General features: G+C 45.8%; 1 protein-coding gene across 4 annotated transcripts in view; it reads left to right on the plus strand.

The window, feature by feature from the left end:
- SLIT2 (slit guidance ligand 2) overlaps positions 1-16,761 on the plus strand; it is a 396,011-nt gene that overhangs the window by 206,198 nt on the left and 173,052 nt on the right. For all 4 annotated transcript variants that reach the window (XM_075930668.2, XM_075930669.2, XM_075930670.2 and 1 more), the window contains exon 5: positions 13,919-13,990. In XM_075930668.2, coding sequence (XP_075786783.1) covers positions 13,919-13,990 — 72 coding nt within the window. The remainder of the gene's footprint in view (positions 1-13,918; positions 13,991-16,761) is intronic.

Below are 16,761 nucleotides of genomic sequence, written 5' to 3' on the forward strand. Positions count from 1 at the left end.
CGCACCCCCAACACAGGAGGCCCCCAGGGCCAGAAAAAGAAGGGCCCCATCCTGGTCCCCGGGGGATCTGGAAGCCCTCCTGGACCTCTGGCAGGAGGAGGAGGCCCTGCATGAGACCCGCTCCCAGCACCAGAATAGGAAGATCTTTTTCCTTATGGCCCAGGTGCTCGCCCAGAAGGGCCATCCAGCCTGGACCCTGGAACAAGTCCAGGCTAAAGTCAAAGAGCTGCGCCTAGGCTATGTCCAGGCCAGGGGGCAGTAGCCTACATCTGCCCCCATTACCAACGGCTCCACACTATCCTAGGCCAGCCAGCACCAGAGGCACTGGACCTCCCCGTGGACAGCAGCATGAGCTCCCCCCGCCCCCCCGTCACCAGGACCACCAAGGCAGGGAAGGAGACAGCAGTGTGTCGGAGGATAAGGCCAGCACTGCCACCCTGCAGGCCCTCTCCGGCAGCCCCGATGTCTCCCGTGCATCTTCAGAGGTCGGGGAAGGATCAACCGGTGAGTGTTACACTTTGCACTCACAAGGGTGGGGGGGGGGTGGAGAGGGACAGCACATCACTAAGGCCGTGTGAGCTGCACGCTGTGTAGCATTAGGCAGGAACCAGCACGTGCAACCAGGTGCAGCCTGGTGACCGAGTTGGCTGTGGCCATGGCCTGGGACCGTGCTGCTCTCACACATCCGGCAGGACCAGGGGGGAACGGTGGATGCCGGCTGGACCCAGCCAGGGTCCCAGGGACTCAGGCCAGAGCCCGCCCACCTCCACAAGGGTACAGCACACAGAACGGCACACTGTCCCATGCCTGGCTGTGAGGCACCACAGACACCACTCGTGGGAAAACCACAGCATCACAGCCCTTTGAGCGTGGCCCCCACTGAGCCCCTCGCCAACTCCAGGTGCCTTGGCTGGCTCCCCGAGGGAAGTCCCCACTGCGGCCACACATGTCCCTGGGCTACGTGTGTGAGGGCTAATGGGAGGGGGAGAAGGGGAAGAGCTCGAGCCGGCCCTAGGGCCACCTGAGTTTTGCTGCAAGGATGGTACATCCCAGTCACCCCTGGTTCCGTCCAGGAGACATCCCACGTGATGGAGATCTGAGAGCCCAGACCACGTCTGCCAGATGTGATCTCAGGCACTGTATGGGGATTCCTCTCACTCCCTGTCAAACACCATTGAGTAGCCCAAAGCCTCACAGCCTCCACCGGCAGGAAGTTCCACAATTGAACACAACACAAGCGCCCTCCAACCCTCCTCCAGGTCAGGACACAGACCAGTTGTTTCAATACATGGAGGAGGACCCTACTCCAGGGACACTCCTGTATGCAAACATACAACATGGGGATGGGGGGTAACCGATTGGGCCCAAGCCACACTACAGTGGTGTCACCTGGGCTCAGGGGTGGAGGGCATGAGGTGTGGAGACAGTGGCCGGGCTGCCTGACTGATCCATCCTTTTTTCTCTTCCCTGCAGCGGGACCAAGCACAAGCCGGGGACCCTCGAATCCTGCAGCAGTGGCGGCGGCAGCAGCAGCACCTCCAGCTGCCCAACCACCGAGGCAGTGGCTCCGCCACCGGGACTAGTTCCTTCGGCGCCACGTGCAGGCTGTTGAGCGCGTTGAGGCAGCCATCACTCGACGTGTGGAGGCGGACCTGCAGTGGTGCCAGGAGGCCTGGGGTGCCTTCCAGGCCCAGTGTGTCTGCATGGCGGATTCAATCACCACCCTGACCGCCCACATTAGCCATGCCATTCATTATGGCATGGCCTTGCCCCATGCCCCTGCCATCCCTCCCCTAGCACTGCCCCTACTCCCTCCTGCAATGGCCCCTCCTGCTCCTGCAATGGCTCCTCCTGCTCCTGCAATGGCTCCTCCTGCTCCTGCAATGGCCCCTCCTGCCCACTGCTCTGTGCAGCCTGCCCCGATGCGGCTTGCCCCCCATGTGCAGGTCCGCCCCCGTAGGAGCACTCGCAGGGGCCACCCCTCCGAGGAGTAGCTCCTCCCCTTCCCGGTTTAGGATCTCCTCCCCCTCCCGGTTCAAGATCTCCTCCGCCTCTCCCCCTTGTAAATAAAAAAATACAAGTTTTTTCTGTTCAAAACAAAACTTGTGTTCGGTGTTTATTGGGAGGTAAGAGGAGGGGAGGGGAGGGGAAAGGAGAAGGGATCAGAGGGAGTTTCAAAGGGAGACCGAGGCAACCCTACTATGGGGCCTGGGTAAACATGTCCATTAGGGCCTCTCGGATACGCACCTCATCCTGGTGCACCTGGCGGATGGCAGCTGTGTGGGGCTGTTCATAGCCCTGGCCCTCGGCTGCCCACTCCGCTCCACAAGATTGTGGAGCACGCAGCCACTATCTCTGTGGCATTCCGCTCATTGAGCAAACACCGGAAGCGGGCTTTCAAGCGGCCGAAGGCGCACTCCACGTGATTGCGGGCCCCGTTGAGGTGGTCGTTGAACCGGGCCCGGTTCTGGTCTGGCCACGCCATATAGGGCCGCATTAGCCAGGGCAGCAGGGGGTAGGCCGCGTTCCTGATGACACATATGGGCATAGGCACATCCCCGACAGTCAACTCCCGCCGGGGGAAGTAGGTGCCTGCCTCCAGTTGGAGTTCCGGAGGGCTATGAACAGGTTGGAGTTCCGGAGGATGCAGAAGTCATGTGCCCTGCTGGACCAGCCTTCATAAACGTCTAAAGTGGCCATAGTGGTCCATGAGGGCCTGGAGGACAAGTGAGCAGTACCCCTTCCTGATCATAAAATGGGCCGCTCGATGCTCCGGGGCCCAGACAGAGATGTGGGTTGCATCCAGGGCTCCCCCGCAGTTGGGGAACCCGAGGGCAGCGAAGCTGGCCACAGTAGCGTCCACATCGCACAGGCGAATGATTCTTGGGAGCAGGACGTCGTTGATGGCGTGGACGACCTGCAGGAGGGTGCAGAGAAACACAGGGGAACACATCACATAAGGCAGGGTGAGTGTGTGCTCCCTTAGACCTCCCTCCCCCGTGATGTGCACTCTCTCTCTCTCTCACACACACACACACACACACACACACACACACACACATATATACACCAGGGCCCCATGGCCCCTTCCCCCACCAGCAGGCCTGTGCAAGGGAGGGATGGCCCAAACCCCTGGGTGACCCGGCCTGGAGTCTTGGCTGCCCCTGGGCATGGAGTGCAACACCATCCTCACTCCCCCGGGACTTACCTGCATCACGACGACACCGATGGTGGATCTGGCCACCCCGAACTGGTGTGCCACTGATCAGTAGCTGTCCGAGGTGGCCAGTTTCCATAGTGCGATGGTGACCCTCTTGTTGACGGGGATGGGTGCCCGCAGCTGGGTGGTGCTTCCCTGGAGCTCAGGGGCGAGCAGGCACACAGCTCCAGGAACATCCGCTTTCGCATGTGAAAGTTCCGGAGCCATTGCTGGTTGTCCCATTGCCACAGGACCAGCCAGTCCCACCAGTCCGTACTGGTGTCCAGTCTCCACAGTGGCCTCTCCATGCAGGGGTGGGGATGCCACAGGGATGCCACCGCCTCCCTGGTGAGGGATTCCAAAGCAATCTGCGCCTCCATTCCCTGGAACAGAAGGGAAGCAGCCTGGAGCACCAGCTGCGGGCACTCCAAAATGGCTGGCAGGGGCCAGAGCAGGCGCATGGCCACCCCGGCTCCATGGCAAAAAAAATAAGGGAGATAAAAAAAAAAACAACCAAGCAAAGGCACTAAGTGGCAAAAGGCAGGGGTGACCAAAAAGGCAGAGGGCAACCACCAAAACTGCTACGGTTGACAGTCCCTGCAAGAGTTCCTATAGCACGCAGCAGGAGAGAAACAGCTGTCCAGGGAGATCCCTTTAAGCACATGTCTCAAAGGAGCTCCAGTCCCTGCCCCTGCTGCCCTTTTGCCCTCCTTAAAATGGTTCCGGGCTTCTGCTTTTGCGCAAAAGCGTCCCGCCAACATAGACGCGCTTTTGTGCAAAAGCGCATCGTTATAATGATAACTCTGGGACCAATCTAGACGTGCTTTTGTGGAAATACTTTTAACGGAAAAACTTTTCTGTTAAAAGTATTTCCGGAAAATCATGCCAGTCTAGACGTAGCCCATGTGTGTAAACCAAGCACCTATATTAAGCATGTAGAATATGTTTTTGCACAAAACTAGAGTATAGAAAGGATTGTAGATGACAATTAGATTTGAGAAGAGATTGTGTGTTGGATACTTGTTTAATTATTCATCTGTAGTAGTTTAGTTCACACAGCTGTAAAAAACTACACTAAATCTTTTCATATATTGTTTATTTTCTGTGGAAGAATTTGATATATTTCAGATAAGGCTATTTTGGGGTTAGTTGATATCAGAACACAGCATCTCCATTGCCTTATACTAGTTCCTTATACCAATGCAAAAAGGAGTCACATGCTGTAATTCCAGTTTGGAAGAGCTTTGCATCTAGTTAACACCAATAGACAGGACTTCACAATGTGGAAGGCAGTAGAGAATAATAAGGGTTTAAGACTGGTTGATTTAGGAGCACCTCCTCTAGAAAATGTGGCAAAGAAAAGTAGGCAGCTAATGGAAGATGGATAACAACACCTATATAAGGGCAAATATGGTAACTACTTCAGAGTGGTATATTGATAAACACCAATCTCCTGTCCTGCTTCCTTCATAAATTCTTCCTACAAACACTGCAACTATTATTTGGATTATTCCACCATTCACCACTAGGCACTTGAACATTCTAGACTGAACTAGCAAAAGTCATTTGTGCTTCCATTCCACCATGGCTTTTGTGACTTGTGTGTTCATTATCTAAACTTTATGAAAATCAGAAATATTATTTCATTCTTCGCCCCATATAGTCTCAATATATCTATGGCTCAATTTATTATTTTTCCTTAAGAATATACAGGCTTAATTTGTTGCTTTTCAACAGATGAATAGGATCTAGGTATAATGTATATATCCCTGTTTTTTAATAATTGTGAAAGAACCCAAGGACACAGAATAGGAACTTTTTTGGGCTGGTTTGTAAGACAGAATAAATGTCTTGGTTTTGGTGCTTCCTATCTGACTCAGTAGTTCTTCCTTTTCCTTTAAAATCAGGACACATTACTCATTTTCCATTACTCAGTACTTTACAAAGTAGAAAATGGCAGTACAGATTTATGATATCACTGGTCAGACTGTAAGCCATGGAGGAAAATAAAATTACCACTAATTAAATGTACAAGTAGGTTTGCCATCTACAAAAGATCTATTGCATCAAATTGAACGATAGTTTTCAAACTCACAAAAATGGATCTAATCTTAGCTGTGCATGATATAGATATTATACATTGCTATTTCAATTTATATAATTAAAATAATAGCATTGCTTTGTAAGGTTAATGGGATACTCAACTGGAAACTGTATATGGTGGGTAATAAAATAGTCGCAATGCAGTATTGGCTTCATTTGCGAAGAGCTGATGCAGTAGCTCAGATTCATTTATATTAGGATGTATAGTGACTTTATCTTTAGAGCTATTAGGAAAACAATAAAATGTACAAACCTCCAGTTTTTTTATATGAAAACAGATGAGTATATTACACTCGTCTAAAATGCAAATGTTAACAAGATACTGCTTCTCCCCATACCAACCTTCAAATCCAAAATTCTTATAAAGAACCAGCAGCCCAACACTGTTTTCAACAAAAATTAATACTAGATTTCTTTGTTTGTAATGAGATCTTATTGGTACTGCACCTCATGCTTTGAAATATCAGCATAAAAACAAAAAAAAATACCATTTTGTGTGTCTGTCTAGATGTCTTAGCTTGAATATTTGGTAGACTATATTTTGTTGTTTCATATTCATTCAAGGATAATTTTATTGCAATTCAGCAAATTTAGGACCTGATTTTGAAACCAGCTTCAGTATAACCTTCTTCGAAAGTGCAAAAAACAGAGGTCAGATTCTCAAAGGGCCTATACAGCAGGGCAGAATTTTTGGAGTCCTAAGTAAACAAAACAAAAATTCAGAGCTTTCTAGTGTGAGTGAATTTATAGTTGGGGGTGTGTGTGTCTGTTGTGTGTATATGTGTTTGAATTTGGGGGTGATACAATTAAAGTAGCACATACCAGCGAAGTTTTTGCCCATATTTCCCTCACACAGCTGAACTATATTTGAACTTGAAACAAACCATTATAAATGAACCTGCTCATGTGTCTCAAGAGTTCACTTCGAAGTTTCTAGTCAGCCATTGTCAGTCTGGCTATATCTACACAGCCAGATTATTTTGAAATAAGCGATTTCAAAATAATAACTCCCGAAATAACTATTTTGAAATAAGTTTATTCCTTTTCACAAGCAGAAGTTATTCTGAAATAACAAGCCTATTATTTTGAAATTACAGGCTTGGTAGTGTGGACACTCTCCTTGTTTCAAAATAAGGGGAGTTATTTAGAAATAACTCTCCAGTGCAGAGATGCCCTCTCAGATTTGAGGAAGCCAAGAGCTCCCCTCTTCTCCACTATAGAAGTGCTAAGATTACATCTTGTTACACTGATCCTTAAAATATAGATGAAACACTTGCTACTATCATAGTGTATGTCTAGACTACATCCCTCTGTCACCAGAGGGTTGTAAATTAGACATACCGACATTGCAAATTAAGCAGGGATTTAAATCTCCCGTGCTTCATTTGAATAAAAATGGCTGCCACATTTTGCCGAATCAGCAGTGTGTCAGCACAAAGCGGCTGTCAAGACGGGGATCGGGCAACAAATAAAGCCTTTGTTGGCTGATCCTGTAAACATTCTTTTATGATGCATAAGGGATCAGCCGACAAAGGCTTTCTTTGTCTCCCGATCCCCGTCTTTGTGCTGACACACTGTTGACTCAGCAAAACATGGCAGCCATTTTTATTCAAATGATGCACGGGAGATTTAAATCCCCGCTTCATCTGCAATGTTGGTATGTCTAATTTACATCCCTCTGATGACAGAGGGATGTAATCTAGATGAACCCTTAGAAGGATTCCATCAAATCAAAGTGCTGAATGTGCGGGACTGGGAGATGGGTTGGAAATGGGGGGGACTACGGCCTATAATGGCAAGGAGAAAGGAGGGTCAGGGCACAACAGGGAGGCAAGATCAAATCAGTATCTTAGATGCCTATATACAAATGCGAGAAGTATGGGTAATAAGCAGGAAGAACTGGAATTGCTAACAAATAAATACAACTATGATATCATTGGTATTACAGAAACCTGGTGGGGTGGGACACATGATTGGAATGTTGGTATGGAAGGGTACGGCTTGCTCAGGAAGGACAGACAGGGAAAAAAGGGAGGAGGGGTTGCTTTGTATATTAAAAATGTACACACTTGGACTGAAGTGGAGATGAACGTAGGAGATAGCTGTGTAGAGAGTCTCTGGGTTAAGCTAAAAGGGGTAAAAAATGAGGGTGATGTCATGCTAGGAGTCTACTACAGGCCACCTAGCCAGGTGGAAGAGGTGGATGAGGCCTTTTTTAAACAATTAACAAAACTATCCAAAGCCCAAGATTTGGTGGTGGTGGGGGACTTCAACTATCCAGACATATGTTGGGAAACTAACACAGCGGGGCACAGGCTATCCAATAAGTTTCTGGACTGCGTTGGAGACAACTTTGTTTCAGAAGGTTGAAAAAGCTACCAGAGGAGAAGCTGTTCTGGATTTGATTTTAACAAACAGGGAGGAACTAGTTGAGAACTTGAAAGTGGAAGACAGTATGGGGGACAGTGATCATGAAATAACAGAGTTCATGATCTTAAGGAAAGGTAGAAGGGAGACCAGCACAATTGAGGTTATGGATTTCAGGAAGGCAGATTTTGATAAGCTCAGAGAACTTGTAGGTAAGGTCCCATGGGAAACAAGACTGAAGGGAAAAACAATTGAGGAGAGTTGGAAGTATTTCAAAGGGATGTTGTTAAGGGCCCAAAAGCAAACAATTCCGCTGTGTAGGAAAGATAGAAAATACGGCAAAAGACCAGCTTGGCTTAACAAGGAGATCTTGCATGATCTCAAAATAAAAAAGGAGTCCTATAAAAAATGGAAACTAGGACAAATAACAAAGGATGAATATAGGCAAGCAACACGGGAATGCAGGGGCAAGATTAGAAAGGCAAAGGCACAAAATGAGATCAAACTAGCTACAGGCATAAAGAGAAACAAGAAGACCTTTTATAAATACATTAAAAGCAAGAGGAAGACCAAGGACAGGGTAGGCCCACTGCTTAGTGAGGAGGAAGAAGGAGTATCAGGAAACTTGGAAATGGCGGAGATGCTCAATGACTTCTTTGTTTCGGTCTTCACCGAGAAGTCTGGAAGTGTTGCCTAACGTCGTGAATACAAGCAGAGAGAGGGTAAGTTTAGAAGATAGGATACACAAAGAACAAGTTAAAAATCACTTAGGAAAGTTAGATGTCTGCAACTCACCAGGTCCTGATGAAGTGCATCCCAGGATACTCAAGGAGCTGTTAGAGGAGGTATCTGAGCCTTTAGCTATGATCTTTGAAAAATCATGGAAGACCGGGGTGATTCCAGAAGACTGGAAAAGGGCAAATATTGTGCCCATCTATAAAAAGGGGAATAAGAACAACCCAGGAAACTAAAGACCGGTCAGTTTAACGTCTGTCCCAGGGAAGATAATGGAGCAGGTAATTAAGGAAATCCTATGCAAACACTTGGAAGGTAATAAAGTGATAGGGAATAGCCAGCATGGGTTTGTGAAGAACAAGTCATGCCAAACTAATCTGATAGCTTTCTTTGATAGGATAACGAGCCTTGTGGATAAGGGAGTAGCGGTGGATGTCATATACCTAGACTTTAGTAAGGCATTTGATACGGTCTCGCATGATATTCTTATTGATAAACTAGGCAAATATAACTTAGATAGGGCCACGATAAGGTGGGTGCATAATTGGCTGGATAACCGTAGTCAGAGAGTTGTTGTTAACGGTGCTAAATCCTGCTGGAAAGGGATAACAAGTGGAGTTCCGCAAGGGTCTGTTTTGGGACCCATACTGTTCAATATCTTCATCAATGATGTAGATATTGGGATAGAGAGTATGCTTATTAAGTTTGCAGATGATACCAAACTGGGTGGGGTTGCAACTTCTTTGGAGGATAGGGACATAATTCAAAATGACCTTAGCAAGTTAGAGAAATGGTCAGAGGTAAACAGGATGAAGTTTAATAAAGAGAAATGCAAAGTGCTCCACATAGGAAGGAACAATCAGTTCCATACATACAAGATGGGAAGCGACTGTCTAGGAAGGAGCATGGCGGAAAGGGATCTAGGGGTCATAATGGACCACAAGTTGAATATGAGTCAACAGTGTGATGCTGTTGCAAAAAAAAACAAATATGATTCAAGGTTGTATCAACAGGTGTGTTGTAAGCAAAACTCGTGAAGTCATTCTGCCGCTCTACTCTGCACTAGTTAGGCCTCAGCTGGAGTACTGTGTCCAGTTCTGGGCGCCACATTTCAAGAAAGATGTGGAGAAATTGGAAAGGGTACAGAGAAGAGCGACAAGAATGATTAAAGGTCTAGAGAACATGACCTATGAAGCCAGGCTTCATGAACTGGGCTTGTTTAGTTTGGAAAAAAGAAGATTAAGGGGGGACATGATAGCGGTTTTCAAATATCTAAAAGGGTGTCACAAGGAGGAAGGAGAAAATTTGTTCCTCTTGGTTTCTGAGGACAGGACAAGGAGTAATGGGCTTAAAGTGCAGCAGGGGAGGTTTAGATTGGACATGAAAAAATTCCTAACTGTCAGGGTGGTCAAATATTGGAATAAATTGCCAAGGGAGGTGGTGGAGTCTCCCTCACTGGAGATATTTAATAACAGGTTAGATAGACATCTGTCAGGGATGGTGTAGACGGAGCTTGGTCCTGCCTTGAGGGTGGGGGGCTGTACTAAATGACCTCTTGAGATCCCTTCCAGTCCTATGATTCTATGAAATGCGGTACTCCTGGAGGCCATGTGCAAGCCAGTGTTTGTGGTAGATTAAACCCACAAAGTTGCACTTTCTTGAGTACCTCTTATAAAAGGGTCAAAGCCTGCCTATAGAATTCATTAGGTGCCTTATTAATTTGGATTATACCCACTCTGTACAAATTGCTAAACAGAATTATGAAAAAAAAATTAGTTGTAAGAGGCTCCTGGGGTAAACAGAATTTGCTATACATCAGCTGAATTTAAAGGGTTTGAATATTGTTTCATTGCACCCTCTGGCAAACAATGTACTGCAATTTCCTGTGTTGGAATGAAACTAATTGTATAAAATTATTTCATTTAATTTCTCTACTTGTTTCATTCACTCATTCATCTTTGACTTGATAATACTGTTACATAGACACTCTGTCTTTTGTGTAAGTTATGGAGCTATAATATTTCTGCAGAATATTTTATTTCCATGGGAGTGCCCCTTTATTGTAAAATGCCCAGATTGATAACAGAGACAAATATTGCCCCTTCTCCCAAGTTCAGGCTTGCACTTATGAAACCAAATGGCTATCTGTGTTTTACTAGTTAATATTATTGTATTTTTATGGAACCCTATGAAGGGGTTTGCTCACCAATGGTGACACCTGCTTTTCAGGTGCAGAGTGGCAGTCTGTCTTCCACCAGGGTACCTCTCTTTACTACTACTAATACTCTGCCCAGTGCTGGTCTGTCCTTCCAGTAATTCTGTCCTCCAGCCAAGTCACATGTTCAAGTCTGTCTTGTTGGTATGTATAAAGAGCCCAACAATTGGGGGAGTCCTCAGGATTAAGCAGAAGGCCTCCTTGTGCAGGATCTCTCATGCCAGACCTTTTATCTTCAGTGTTTCCCCCGCCCACTAGATTCTGAGCATCAGCGGCTTATAGCAGTCTCCTTGTTTATGTGTTGATAGGGAAACTTGGGCCCACCTTCTCACTGGGTTCCAGTGCAGAGCCCTTAGGTAGGCAGCCATATCCTTCACCCACAGGATTATGTGGCAGTCTCTTTGGATCAATTCCTATCTGTCTGCTCTCTTCCCACAAGGTAAAGCAAAGAACAAAAACACAAAGATAAAATCTAATCTTCAGAGAGTCACAGGTCCCTGCTTTGTGGGTGTGTCCAGGCCTATGACAACAAGAACATCTCTGATACTCTTTTGAGCTCAGCATGGAGGTCAGTTCATCTCTATCTGCCGGTGAACCACTCTGATCACCTTTTTAAGTAACTCTTTTACTCCTTCCTTTCCAAAGTGAGGTTTGTACATCTCATCACAAGCCCCTTTCATTCCAGTGGATCCCAGCGAGCTACACTAACTGGCTACATCTAGACTGGAATGATTTTCTGAAAATGCTTTTAACGGAAAAGCACATCTAGATTGGCAGGATGCTTTTCCGCAAAAGCACTTTTTGCGGAAAAGCATCGGTGGCCAATCTAGACGCGGTTTTCCGCAAAAAAGCCCTGATCGCCATTTTCGCAATCGGGGCTTTTTTTTGGAAAACAGTACTATGCTGTCCACACTGGCCTTTTCGCGCAAAAATCTTTCTGAAAAAGACTTTTGCCCGAACGGGAGCAGCATAGTATTTCCGGAAAAGCACTGATGATTTTACAGGAGATCGTCGGTGCTTTTCCGGAAATTCAAGCGGCCGGTGTAGACAGCTGGCAAGTTTTTCCGCAAAATCATATGATTTTGCGGAAAAAATTGCCAGTCTAGACACAGCCACTATGTGTAAAGTACATATAGCATAACAAATGCTGCCTCCCCTATGTAACAGGCAAGAGCGAGCAATGACCTGTTAGACTGCATGCTGTACAGGAATGGAAAATATTGGCCAAGGACACAGAGCCCCCTGATTCTCTTGTAATCTATAGTGTAACCCAACCATCACTGATTGCAACCTACCTTATAGTAAGCAATCATCGCAGTGACCCAGGAGAGGTGGAATAGTCTACATTAAAAAGTCAACCAAAGTTACACAATTAATTACTTATTCTGCCATAAGTAAGGGCTTGTCAGTTCCGCTGCTCTAGCTCTTTAGTAAACATACTACTATACCAACAGGAGAGCTTCTTCCATCAGCATATTTCACCTCCTTCAGAGGCAGTAGTTATGTCAATGTAACTAGACCACTCAGGGATGTAGGTTTTTCATGTCCCTGACCAATGTAGTTATACTGATACTGGTCTAAACAGTTACTTCTTGTACCGCTGTGTAGTAAATATAAGTACATGTTAGCTTTTAAATGGCAACTAGTGTGTAATTTTAAACCCATACAAGAGGACTAGTAGAAACCCATTAATCCCACCCATCTTTCTCATTGCTGATTTATTGGCCCCATTTTCCAATGTATAAATTTTAAAAAACGATGTAGAAGTAAGTGTAACAGTTAAAAAAAAAAAGGAGAGATGAAAAAGAAAAGAACAGTAAGATGTATTTACTCAGGGCAATTAGTCTTACAGCTAGATGGTTTTTGTTTTGTTTTATTAATTATAAATGATACATAACACATAAATGAAATAATTACTGCAAGTCCCGGCCAACCATTTAGCTGTTTTTATTAAGCAATTTACTGTAGATATCACAGCAGAAATGCATCTGGAAGAGGGATTTGGTACAGCATCGGGAGGTGAATCTGTAGGTTAGCTCAAAAAGGATATTCCATATGTGAGGGATGGTGTAGTAGGAAGCACAAAGATGCTTGTGGGAGAAGTTGACCAATGGGTGGTGGAGACTGGCTTTATTTATTCAGAATATAAACACTATGTAGAAAACTAACCAAAAATGGTTGTAGCATATATATTGTCCAGAGTCTCCATCTGTATATGTAACATGTATATATTGTTTTTCAAAACAAATTATATGAATATAAACCTTGTAGTAGTTTAAAATCTGGAAATGGACAAATGTTACAGAGTGTGAGGTTTTGTGAATTCCTTGTGCTGTTTTGAGGGTTCTCAAATCTAGTTTGAATTCCTCATCTCTGTTTTCTGTCATGGGAAGCCTGAGCTTGTGCTACAGGTTATAAGAAGGAAAAAAATAACTTTCAAAAGCTAGGCTATTTACATATAATTAACTATTTGTGTCACTCGTATTTTTTTTCCTCCTCTCTGTCCATCTATTTATCCAGTCTCATTCTCTGTCTCTCTCTCTCAGCTCTTTATTTCATTTTACTCTGGTTTTGTATAATTCATTTTAACAGGAAGTTGTTGAAGCATAGGATTTTGCAAGATTCTAAAAGGGATTGGCTATTTAAATGGATACAGTAAATGCTAACACAATTTTTCAAGGAATCTTAAATATCATTCTTCAGGGTTTAAGCCAATCTCCAGTTATTACAGATAAGGATCAGATCTAATGCAGGGGCATCTCCCAATTGTCTGCACTTTTTTCTGAATCATCTGGTGCTGGCCACTATCTCATATAGAACACAGGTCTACATGGAGCGCAGGTCTGATCCAATGAGGTATCTCCTTATTTACCAGGTTGTTTTCCTCTCTGTCATCCCTCATCTCATTTCTTTTGGTGGAATGTAACACAATAATTTTCAGTCAAACTTTTGAACTCTGTGTTTAAGTGGATTCAGAATTAAACAAAATCAATTTGGCCACATCTGTTTACAAATATATAATTTTGTTGCATATTATATGGAATATATATATATATATATATATGGGTATTTTTATTGCTATGCTGCTCAAGAAGTATGATAAATCTGATTTCTTCTTTGTTAATTACAAGTCAGTTGCTGTAATAAAATATCTTTCATAAAGAGTGTAGACTGAATTATAGCAGTCAGGATTAATTTTGAAATCCTTTTCTTACATGGTATTCCCTTACAAAAGTTGTTTCATACAGATAAAATATGTACAACAACTGTTAAGTTCCATTTCATCTTTCTTTTTGTAGTGACCTCAGTGAAAATCAAATTCAAGCCATTCCAAGGAAGGCCTTCCGTGGGGCTGTAGATGTTAAAAATCTGTAAGTAGTAGTTTCCTATTGACATTTATATTTTCATGGCTATATTTTTACTTGTTTATTGTCTTGTTTTAGCAGACGTTTTTCTCTTTAAACACTTTTTGTAGCAACTGTTGTGAGACTCTCTTCCTGAAAATCAAGAGCTTTATGTTTTTAGCAAAATTATGTTATACATTTTGAACATCTTAGAATTTACTTTCACCAAATGCAAATGGTTAAAAGGGAATGAAAGATGATAAAACAGTATAGTGCTTTGCTTATGGTAACAGGGTTTAATTTCTAGTCTTCAGAACTTTTTCAGTGTTTTACTGAAAAATCAAAATATGAGCTATCTTTTTTCCCCGGATTTCTTGTTAAAAATATATTCTCTTTGGAGTCTAGAGGCGGCTGCCTTTTGTTTAACCTTGTAAAAGAGAGAGATTAAGATCATTTTATCAACTAATCCACTATAATAGATTTATACTTTTTATTTGTTTACTTCTTTCATGTTGTTGTTGTTTTTCATGACAATGCAAGATCTTTCTTGAGACATGGTAGCTCCATAACTAGGAGTCCATTTTGGTCAATTTCATGGCCATAGGATTTTTTAAATTACAAATTTCATTATTTCAGCTATTTAAATCTGAAGTTTTCTGGGGTTGTAACTGTAGGATCTGGGTCCAAACATGGGATGGCAGAGGGAGAGGGTCGCAATATTGTTGTAGGGGGGGTTGCAGTATTGCTACCCTTATTTCTACACTGCTGCTGAGGGCACTGCTGCCTTTAGAGCTGGGCATCCAATAAACAGCTGCCGCCATCCATCTCTGAAAGTAGTGCCAAAAGTGGCAATACCGTGACCCCCCCCTTCCCTCGCAACAATACATATCTCCCCTACAATACAGGCAGTCCCCGCGTTACGTACAAGATAGGGACTGTAGGTTTGTTCTTAAGTTGAATCTGTATGTAAGTCGGAACTGGCGTCCAGATTCAGACACTGCTGAAACTGACCGCCAGTTCTGACTTACATACAGAATCAACTTAAGAACCCCAGGCGTCCCCAAGTCAGCTGCTGCTGAAACTGATCAGCAGCTGATTCCAGGAAGCCCGGGGCAGAGCAACTCTGCCTGGGGCTTCCTGTAGTCAGCGCTGGTCAGTTTCAGCAGAAGCTGACTTGGGGACGCCTGGGGCAGAGCAGCTGGGGTGCTACTGGACCAACCCAGCAGCACCCCATCTGCTCTGCCCCAGACGTCCTGATTCAGCCGCTGCTGAAACTGACCAGCAGCGGCTGAATCAGGACCTGGGGCAGAGCAGCTGGGGTGCTGCCGGGTTGGTCCAGTAGTGCCCACGGGCGCTGCAGGACCAATCGGCAGCACCCCAGCTGCTCTGCCCCAGAGTCCAAAACAAAAGCCTGGTCTGCTGGGGGGGGGGGGAGCACACTAGCTCCGCCCCCCCCCCCCCAGCAGACCAGGGACACGGGGAGCAGAGCCACAGCGGCAGCGGGGTGCCGCGCCTCTGAGGCTTTGCTCTGGCAAAGCCTCTGAGGCGCGGGACCCCCCGCGGCTGCGGCTTCAGTCAGGGTGCCTGTGGTCTGCTGGGGACCGTCCCCAGCATACCACAGGCACCCGGACTGAAGCCGCAGCCAAGGGGGGGTCCCGCGCCTCTGAGGCTTTGCCAGAGCAAAGCCTCAGAGGCGCGGGGAACCGCCGCTGCTGCCGCTTTGGCTCTGGCAAAGCCTCAGAGGCGCGGGACCCCCCCGCGGCTGCGGCTTCAGTCCGGGTGCCTGTGGTCTGCTGGGGACCATCCCCAGCAGACCACAGGCACAGGGTCTCATGCGGCAGCAGCGGGGGTTCCCGCGCTTCTGAGGCTTTGCTCTGGCAAAGCCTCAGAAGCGCGGGAACCTGCCCGCTGCTGCCGCTTGGGTCCCGGTGCCTGTGGTCTGCTGGGGACGGTCCCCAGCAGACCACAGGCACCGGCACCCAAGTGGCAGCAGCAGCGGTTCCCGCGCTTCCGAGGCTTTGCTCTGGCAAAGCCTCAGAAGCGCGGGAACCCGCCCGGTGCCCCTGGTCTGCTGGAGACGGTCTCCAGCAGACCAGGGGCACCGGAGCAGCTTACGAACGGGGCTTTCTCGCCCCGACTTCCGGGGTGAGAAAGCTCCGTTCGTAAGTGCGGATCCGACATAAGTCGGATCCGCGTAAGTCGGGGACTGCCTGTAATGTTTGAACTCCCCCCAATCCACTTTTGGGTCAGGATCCCAAATTTCTGAAATGTTGGTCTCTCCCATAAAAATCTAGGTACTAAATAAATAAAAGTATACAAAAGACCAGATTTCATGGTCTGTGATGTGTTTTTCATGGCCATGAATTTGGTAGAGAACACCCATAACTCATGTACAATTTTTCATCGTTCGTATATGCGGAATTTTATTAGGTCTAAGACAACAAATTGAACATTCTGCACTTGCCATTTACAATTAGTGAGTGAAGAAACAGCATTTCATTCTACTGCAGACAGCAGTAGTGAACCAGGACTTTTCAAAGCCCTCTCGTGTGTTCCCCTCCAGATACAATTTTCATCAATTGTTCTTCTGCATGTAACAGAGGCAAATGTAACAAGCAATTTTTGAGAAGAAATTTTTGTTCAAACTGAATGGGGGAAAGGGAAGGTAAAAAGCAAAGCAAATAATTATGGAGGAACATTGCATAGATTATAATGAGGCAGCCTGAGACCTGGAAGGGAAACAAGATTTCTGCACCTGGTATCAGGCTAGCAAATTAATGGGGCCTGGTGGATTAAAC

The sequence above is a fragment of the Pelodiscus sinensis genome, chromosome 4, assembly GCF_052426305.1.
Source record: "Pelodiscus sinensis isolate ZL-2025 chromosome 4, ASM5242630v1, whole genome shotgun sequence".
NCBI lineage: Eukaryota > Metazoa > Chordata > Testudines > Trionychidae > Pelodiscus > Pelodiscus sinensis.